At 30.7% G+C, this 10,089-nt stretch overlaps 1 protein-coding gene across 2 annotated transcripts; it reads left to right on the top strand.

Moving 5' to 3' along the window:
- The first annotated feature begins 5,746 nt into the window (after nt 1–5,746).
- LOC124844677 (uncharacterized) lies at nt 5,747–9,587 on the top strand. Of its 2 annotated transcripts, none has more exons than XM_047321656.2 (6): nt 5,747–5,995; nt 6,895–7,192; nt 7,391–7,497; nt 7,621–7,753; nt 7,876–8,070; nt 8,964–9,587. In XM_047321656.2, exons 2-6 carry the CDS (start codon nt 6,911–6,913, stop codon nt 9,360–9,362), a joined length of 1,116 nt encoding a protein of 371 aa, XP_047177612.2. In that variant the 5' UTR covers nt 5,747–5,995; nt 6,895–6,910; the 3' UTR covers nt 9,363–9,587. The 2 variants fall into 2 exon arrangements, with proteins under 2 accessions (XP_047177612.2, XP_047177613.2); XM_047321657.2 differs by lacking the exon at nt 5,747–5,995 and adding an exon at nt 6,025–6,315.
- The last annotated feature ends 502 nt before the right edge of the window (nt 9,588–10,089 follow it).

The raw sequence follows: 10,089 nt of genomic DNA, 5'->3' as shown, positions 1-10,089 counted from the left end.
TATTATTATAAGAGGAAAAAAATATAAAATACAAGACAAATATATGAAAATTGGTTCTTAAAAACAACCCCTAATTTCTCTCTTTTTCCTTTCTTTCCGATCCTTGTAAGCGAACACAAATAATCTTTCTTTTTCATATGCGCTTCTTTTTCATTTGCACTGATCTATCTGAACAGATAATTCCTCTCAAGCGAACAATCTATAATAAAACATGTTATTTGCATGAGAATGTTGTAAAGAATAATTTAGTCTATAGAAAAGTTGAAATATTTTATAATAAAACATGTTATTTGCTTTGGATATTTAAAAAAATTGGAAATTTTTAAATAATTTTGGATATCATATAAAAAAATTAACAATTTAAATTTAAATTTTCCTTTTTATAACTATTTTTTTCATATTTTATTTTTGTCTTGAAATAATGTTGACTTTGTGACATCCCAATTATATAGAAAAACATATATAATAAATACGTCATTATGCATAATATAGGAAAGCAATAAAGAGTAATTAGGATTACAGTCATCCTTAAAATAATTTTAGAATTTCAAATTTAATAAAGGAGGTCTAAATTGTAAACTTAAAGAGATAAAGTATTTCAAATTATCATCAAATAACTAAGAAACCCCTAGGAAGCCTAAACTGCAGCATCGTCGTCTTTTTCTAAAGTCGTCTGCAAAGAAACCTCCTCACCATCTGCTCTCATCCAAGTGGATGATCATCGCAAAAGGAATCATACACAAACAACACAAACAAGCAAGGGTAAGCTAATTATATAAAAGCATACAATATGACAATATGCAGGCAAGATTTAACTTCAATCAGGCAAGGTAAACATGCATCCTAACATGTTGAATACTAGACTTGACTCGTCCAGACTTTAGAATGATAGTCGAGCTATGGCAAGTCTTGCACTCGTAGTGGCTTATGAAACTTGGGTTTCCCCATCCTACCACACTCACGAGGTTAGTCTATTATCACTCACCTTGGACCATATTGGAAGCACCCAAGACTAGGACCTCCTGCTACTCCTCACCACATGGTTCAATCCTCTCTACGTGAGAAGAAAGACCATTGAAGTTTCAGGATGACCCCCAAGACTGAGCTCCTACTTTCATTCTAAACAACTAAGGACATCACCATGGATCTTCTCCTTGAAGATCATGGAATTACGTCCATCAACCATACTTGTTACACTCCACCACCAAACATGTGTCATACCATCACATACTATCAGTTCAATAACATTACTACCATCATACTATGCATCTCAATCATTCCACACGCTTAATTCATCTGAAACAAGAGCAAAAGAGAAAACTGAACCCAAAGGGTTCGCATAGCGCACCCTATTTGCAAGGCGAGACAGGATGGTCTCGCACAGCGGACCCCCCCTAATTCGCCATGCGAATTAACACACAACACGCATCAGACTTTCAACCTCTCGCATAGCGCAGGTCGCTATGCGAGAGCCTAGACAGAGACCAACCCCCTAAAATTCTCGCTATGCGCCATTCTTCGCTATTCTATTTATTTGGCTAATTTCCCAAGCTAGCAACAGTCGCAAAGCGACTTCATTCGCTACGCAACTCACCAAACAAAGAGCAACTCTCTGTTATAATTCCCATCGCGCATCGAGTTGCTATGCGAATGCCCTGACAGAGAGCACCTCGCTAGGGCGACTCGTTGAGCGAAAGGCTTCTGATGGGTGGGTGTGAGTTTATTAAAAAGAGAGAAATATTTTTAACAATATTAAATTTATTTAAATTTAAAATTTTTATATAAATTTTAAAATAAAATTTATCTTTGAATTTATAAAATTATTGTTTTTAAACCAACTTTAACATTTGTATATAAAGTATTAATATATAATATTATACAAGTATTTGAAATATAAACTTATATTTTTATAAATTATATTTAATTATTTGAAATATAAATTCAAATAAAAATGTATTTAATGTTTGATGTAATATAATATCTACAGAAATACATTTAAAGTTTTAAAACAATATATAAATAAATTTTAATATAAATATAAATTTAAATAAAATTAATTTTGTTAAATATATTTAATTAAAATACTAATTTTAATAAAAATATTTTTATAAAATTTATATAAAAGTTAAATTTAATCTCAATTTAAAAATAAACAAAATTTTTTAATTTAAAAAATTTAAAACAAAATTAAATCAAAATAATAAATATAAAAATCAAATTGAGATTCAGACTTAACACTTGACCTGATATTTACTTAATATGTAGAAAATTATATATATTTTTAATTAAAATAAATTAATAAAAAAAACTTAACTTTTTTAAAAGGTAAAATAAAATAAAATAAAACTAACATCTGACACATATTTAATATAATATTATAAATACAATACTAATAAAAAAGACCTAATTTTTACCCATCTTAAAAATAAAGATCTTTATAAAAATCTTTAAGACTAATAATAACCTAATTTTTAATAAATACAAGAACCAGATAAATATTTTAATTTAGTGAGATTCGGTGAATTTCGATTTGGTATCTCATTTTATATATTCTTCCCTCAATATTTTGAGGTACCTTTTAAGCATAAATTTTTAATAAGAATTTCAGATTTTAAAACGGATAATATCATAGAAATTAACTTTAAGATGTGATTTCAAAGTTGAAACAATGAATCCATTGTTGGAATAAAAAGAAGATTGGAAAGAAGAACTGTCATTGTTTTGGCCTTAAACTTAATAAAAAAAAGTATTTATCTCTTTTATTCATTCTTTTAGCCTTCAACTTGAAAAATAAAAAACAAATAAAATGTTATTCCTGTACATTGAATAGTCTAATACGAATCAATGTAAAAAATAATTAAAATACCTTTTTTTTTCTTTCAATATTTTCGTAGTCCCAGCAAAAAAATTCACTTAAAATGTTTCCAGTCACAAGACATTACGAACATTTATATATGTTGCATTAAACTGGAAAAAAACTTTGTAACATGATAAACGAAAATCAAACATAAAATGATTCACTCAATTTCTGGCGGAACACTTCAATGGTGATAAAAAGTTATCTTTCAATAAGAACTATATTTCAACATCATAACATAACTCCATTTTCTATATTTTATCAACAATAACTCGCCGACACCAACTCATCATTTGCTACACCCAATAATAGTTCACTTTAAAATCATATCACAAACTTATTTCGATAGAACATACCAAACTACTAAATAATTATTTTAAATTAATAATCTGTATATTATCTAGGGTTAAATATGTTTTTAATCCCTAAAACCGTTTTTAGTTTTCGTCACTCTTTCAAAATAAGATATAATTTGGTCCTTATTCTTTTCAAAACTCTAGTTTTAGTTCTCGAAATTTTGATTTTAGTCCTCGAAAAATAACCTCGAAAACTACCACATTTTTAACGGTGTTAGTTTTCGAAGAATAAAACCAAAATTTTGAAAAGAATGAGGACCAAATTGTACCTTATTTTGAAAGAGGGACAAAAACCAGAAACAGCAAATAGTTTAAGGACTAAAAACATATTTAACCCTATTATATATATCTATAGTGATTAATTGTGCTGTATTTCACTAATTAAATGTGTGAACATATTGTTATTTGCATTATTATTGGGAACATGGGTTGATTCTTTAAAAGAATGTTAAAAAAAAAGGTTTAGATTTAAGAATGAATGGAAGATGTTCCCTTATCTTAATGAACACTTCCAACAGTGAGATGGCCGAGAAAAAGGACAAGATTGACAGCACACGTTATTGCATCAATGCAAAAAAATCACCTGCAACCTTTTTATATTGCAAGCTCTCAACTCAAGGTGTTTTCTCCAATAATCAAGGAACCTTTGGTTTAACTTTATGCAATTACAATTAATACTATAATCCAAAACTATAAATACAACCTAATCAAGCAATGCATTATATGTATAATGACGGTTTTTATATCTCATTATTTGAAATGATATGTTTAAAGTTGAAAGGTTAACATAAATTTAATATTATATTGAAATTAAATTTTAATAAGACTTACTATATCTCAGTATCCTTAACAAGAGACTAAATTTTAAATAAAAAAAATGCTAATATATATTTTTTAGTTGCCAGAAGTACCTATGATTGTTACCTTTTGAATGGATACCTTACAATTTGGTTAAATGGTGACCACTGCTTTATACTTTTTCCTCTAGAGCTAAAATGAGAAGCACTGTCTTTGTTCCCTCTTTCTGTTGTCTGGTTTTAGTCTCACTACCATCATCATCTTCATTTTTTTCAGTGTCCTATTTTTCAGTCGTCTTGGGTAGTGTTTATATAAATATTTGAAAAAAAAACAATGTGAAAATATTGTAACTGAAAAATAAATTGAAAAAAATGAAAAAACATAAATAAAAGTCTCTTTATATATTTTTCACAAAATAATAGATTTACAAATTAATTAGACAATTTTTATTGTGTTTTTAAATATTTTTTCCTTTTCTTTTAAAGGAGAAAGAAAATAAATTTGAAAATTCAATTCAAAATTTAACTCTTTAAAACTCAAATAAAAAATCATATTGTTTTGGAGGGTATGATCGAAATCAACATATTCTTTCTAAGTATTCTGACATTAAAATCCGCTTAAAATTTAACGGTTTAAATATTAATGATGTAATAAATATAATTATCTACTTTATAATTATCTACCTTTTTATCTCATATTTATATTTATATTTATATTTATAAAGATTTTGAAATAAGTTTTTAAAATTTTGAAAATTTTTTGATTACTAACTATTTGTTAGTAAACACATTTTATTTGTTTAATATTGTAATTAATTGTCTTGATAGTTAATCGATTAGTTCAATTTAATTTTGATGATGGTTTCTTCTAACGTCTTACTATCCAATCTACAATACACATAATACTTATATAATTCAGTCAGAAATAAATTTTAAAACTAAATATATTATTTGAATGAAAAAATATCTTTTCGTCGCCATGTTCAATGAAAACTAAAAAAACGGTGTTTTATTGAAATGCTGTACTTAATCTTTTAAAAAATGCTTTTAGTATACTTGGCATTTTATTAAATAAACCTAATAAATTATCTACTTTTAATTTTAAAATATTAAGATTTAAGGATCTCAGTCAAGTACTAATCTATAACCTTTATTGTAATAATAGGTAGATAATTATATGTTATAAGAAAATAATTAAGTATTTGATTCTCAAATCTACATGTATAAAATATTTCTTTTAAAAGAAGCAGCCTTTAATTGGTCAAAGAGTAATTTAGTGACTCTTGAAAAATACCTTAAGTTGACATTTGTCAACTTAACCTTCTCTCCATAATTGTTTTATTTTTTCCTATTCCACTCTTATTTAACAGAATTAATTAATTAAATATTTAATCCTTGTCCAAAATGATAAAGCATCATTTCAAAACGCAAAACTTACACCTTTATCGTGTTGGAGCGTCATTGATTGCTGGAGAAACATGCCACCTAACGTTAGAAACAACGATAATATACCAAAATTCGAAACAACCATCGTTTTAATTACTGCAATCAAAATCAAAATTCGAAATTATTAAAAAATAATAACCAAAGGGTTGATTGGTGATTCGAATAAAACGATTGAGGTAAATAATTAAATATGAAAAAGAAATCTAAAAAAAAAAAGAAAAAAAAGGTGGAATTAATTTGGTTCACCTGATTCTGCTTCCCATCACATTCACATTCACATGCAAATGCAAATGCAATTTATATTTATTATTGGCCCCGCTATTTTGCCGGCCCCGGTACCTTATACGCCGTCGTTTTGGGTGTGCGACTACTGTCATCACTCTTCCTTCGTCGGTTACTAAAAACACTAATTCTCTCTCTCCGTCTTCTTCACACTGAGTTGACTGAGTCTTCGTAACTCGCTCACTACTCTCTCAGCTACTCATCGCATTCTTTGCATTTTTGCTCCGATCACTTTCTCTTTCCTCATATCTTTATTTGTAATCTCTCTCTCTCTCTCTCTCTCTCTCTCTCTACTGTTCACTGAAATTGAAGTGATCCCTGCGCGCAATTGCGATTACTGTTTCGTTTGTTTCTCTGTATTCGAATTGAATGCTGTGGTGTTAGGGTTTAGGATTGAAATGCGAGTGTTTGTGATTGGAGATTCGGGCAGTGTAGTGTGGAACGTACCGAGATCTTGCTGTTTTGTTTTGTATTTTCTTTTTCTCTTGGAGATTTTTGGCGGATTTGGCTGCGCGCCGTCAATTTTGCATTGAATCTGTTGGTTTATGGCTTTTATCTGCGTTGTATTCTGATTTTGGTAATGTTTTGATCTGCGTTTATGTAGTGTTTATCTGTCTTGACACTCGTGAATCACATTCAGTACTTCGAATTGTGCTTTTTTTTTTTGTGTGTGTGTGTGTTGAGAGTGTTGCGTGTGGTGATTTGCTTTGTATCTGTCTGTTGTCCTTGAAGTGAAGTTCAATTCTAAAATTGGAATTGGCTTTTTGATTGATTGACTTTCTTTGGAAATTCGATTATTTGTGTTTTTATCGGATAGATGAGATTGAGAACAGGAAGAGAAACAGTGTTGAAATACCAAAGTTTGGGGAGGATGGAAAACTAGGCGTGAATCAGAAATCGAGAATGAGAAAGAGTCATTTAAATTCAATGGACTTGTAGAGTTAGTATTTTCTTTTTGGGTCGGGGGAGGGAGCGTTATGGAAGTGCATCATATTTTCATGACTGTGCCTTTATCGTTAAGTTCAGATCTTGACTTGAGTGTTTGGTTTTAGTTGTTAAATTCATTCTTTACATTGATTTGGTTTTCAGAAAATGAATGGTGTTTTTGTGTACCACTTATTATTGAGTTTGATTTGATTTCTTTCTTTTGATCTAGACTGAAGCTGTCAGGGATGTCAGAGAAAGCTCTTAGAGATCTCAATACAATTCTTGGAACTGAAAGGAAGAATGAGGACTCCAGTAAGGCATGCTTAACCAAGCCTTCTGTAGACAATGCTGATGAAAATATTGAAGAACGGCAAAAGAAAAAGACTTCTTCCTCCTTGGTTTCTCCTGCTGTTAATGGAAATCTGACTGTTACTGTTAATTCTGGTGCGGAGGTTGTGAATGCAGAAGTAGAATACATTGAATCTGAGAACTTGAATGATCTAGAAGATATTGATACTTGTCTCAAGGTATTTTTTATCCACTTATTGAGTCAAGGAACTGGCATGTTTTTTAATATTGATAACCATTGAAACTGGCCTTGCTCAAATGCTTACATAATGAGGATGTTTCATTTTTTTCTTTAGCAATTTACCTCTGGTTATTAGACTTATGTGTGAAATGCAACACTTGTATTATGTGAAAGTAGTTATTTGGTTTTGTTACAGACCCTCTTAGCTGGACTTGACTCAAAGGACTGGGTCCTGGTTTGTGATACACTAAATAACGTACGGCGGTTATCTATATTTCATAAGGAAGCAATGCTTGATATGCTGTAAGTAACAAACACTTTTTTTTCTTTAGATTAGAATATGTTTTTTAAATTAAAATATCTGAATAATGTTGTTTTCCTTTTAATTGGTTTTGTTTAATTATTCATATTCTATCTGGTAAACAGGGGAGATGTGATCACATCTATTGCAAAGTCCCTGAAAAGTCCTAGAAGCGCTGTTTGTAAAACTGCGATTATGACATCTGCTGACATTTTCAGCACATATAATGATCTTATAATAGATTCACTAGATCCTCTGGTAAGTCAACTATCGTTATGTGGCCTAATAAACTTCCTCATTTAAGCAAAATGGAATTTCTATATACAATAGTGTTATTTGCAAATTAACATGTTCTATTGAAACATATATGGTGAATGCAGCTAGTACAACTTCTTCTCAAGGCTTCACAGGACAAACGCTTTGTATGTGAGGCAGCTGAGAAAGCCTTGATATCAATGACTACATGGATTTCCCCCATTTCTCTATTACCAAAATTGCAACCATATCTTAAGAACAAGAATCCTCGTATTCGCGCAAAGGCATCTATGTGCTTTTCTCGAAGTGTTCCACGACTGGTATGAGAAACATTTATGATTTTTGCCCATATTGGTGATATTTAAGACATGCTCTTATAGATTACTTTTTGTCACAAAGTGATTTTATCTTCAAAAAAATGAAAAGAAAGGAAAATTAAAACGTTAAGTAGCATATTAATGATGCAGGAAATGAACTGTCCTAACGGATGACTTTGATGTCCAAAAATGTCTGCCTTGATTATGGATATATTTGTAGAATTTTAAACTTGATCAGCTTGTCCAAAATTTATCCAACAAACCTTCCTTTATGATTTTAGAATGGTTTGTCATGAACTTGCCAATATATAATATTTTTTTATTATACATGACGAAACATGGCCTCACCAAATAGTAGGATGTTTCTTTAGCCGATGAGGAGCACTTGTCTTGATTGATATTGTACGTCATATATAAAGTTTTTCTTTGATTATTAAGTAAATATACTGTTTCTTGCTTGGTTCTAATCTGTCTGACCTGCCAGTAACAATGGCTTCGTCTCTATTTTAAGTCTATCGTGCAATGCTCTGAAACTGTTTGTAAAGAAAATATATGTTCATTCATCTATTTCTCTTTCTTTGTATTGTTCTTTTCAAAATTATTTTCAGGCTCTTTGCTTAGGTAGTTATATATGTAAAGAGATCAGTTCTATTTTATTGCTATTTTTTTAGAGTTTACGTCATCAATAGATACCTTGGCAAAGGGTGGAGGGGTTTTTCTATAAAATGTTTCTTTTACATATTTAAGTATATTACCCTGCATTATCTAATTGGAATTTGGAAGGATTTTGTTGAACTAGAAAGGATAATGAATATGGCCAGCCTATTTTTGCAATTTGGATGCGGAGCATTAATTAACAGTTTCAGTTTTGTATCCTTGAACTTCTATTTAAAAAGGGCGCAGAAGGCATAAAGACATATGGGATTGACAAATTGATCCAAGTAGCCGCATCTCAGTTGAGTGACCAGCTACCTGAGTCCAGGGAAGCAGCTCGAGCTCTACTTCTTGAGCTTCAAAACGTGTATGAGAAATTTCATGATCTCATGGCATCTGCTGTCGTCGAGCACACTGTCAACGAGCACACTGTCAATGAGCACACTGTCAACGAGCACACTATCGATGAACACACTATCAATGATGACACTGTCAATGAGCACACTGCCAATGATCATACTGTGAATGAGCATCCAGAGATGAGTTCTTGGGAAAGCTTCTGTCAATCAAAACTTTCTCCTCTAAGTGCGCAAGCTGTACTTCGTGTGACCAGCATCGCTCGGGAAGGTCTTGTTTCATGACACGCGCATCAAATTCAGTTAGAGGACTTATTGGTTTCCTGGTTTGCCTATCATTTTCTTCTGTAAATACAGTGCGCGACAATTGAGATGATTGAGTTGTGGTCGAAGCACGTATTGAGCCCAAGATTTATAATGTATTATTTTCGTCCTAGCTGTGGTTACCTATATTACCTTTGATTATTATTAATATTTGATAGATATATAAATTTCCTTAATTGTTTGTCAGTTATCCTACAAGGCTGGTCTTCTTGAAGGCTTTAAATTTCATCACCTCATTGATTTTCTAAGTAGGCTTTTCTGAATGTAATTTTAGATTCCAAAAAGTTCCTTCCAAAATGAATAGCAAATTAGCCAACAAATTAGGAGATGTCAGAAGAAATACCCTTTCGTCAACTGTCCAATAATTGTAAAAACATAATGAAATAAAAAGGCTTCATAATAGGTTTTGCATATTATGCATTTCATCTCCGTTGTTGTTTGAAGTGAATTTGGTATTTAAGTATAGACATCAACCGTCACTACGGAAGTTGTTGATTTAAGGTTTAAGGCAATTCTCGAGGATGCAGTTTCTTGTGGATTTTGGCAGTGAGCTGACAAAGCAAATACGCAATACTTACATGTTAGACACACACACAGGCGAAACAAATTAACAATGACCAGCTAACCGACCATCAAATGAGAGTTTCGGTGTCCCTTTCAAAAAAATTATTTTGAATGAAATTAATTT

Source organism: Vigna umbellata, chromosome 1 (assembly GCF_029865625.1).
Source record: "Vigna umbellata cultivar VRB3 chromosome 1, Vumbellata_1.0, whole genome shotgun sequence".
NCBI classification, from domain to species: Eukaryota; Viridiplantae; Streptophyta; class Magnoliopsida; order Fabales; family Fabaceae; genus Vigna; species Vigna umbellata.
The sequence above is the reverse complement of the archived record's forward strand: the minus strand, read 5'-3'. Positions and strand labels throughout refer to the sequence as shown.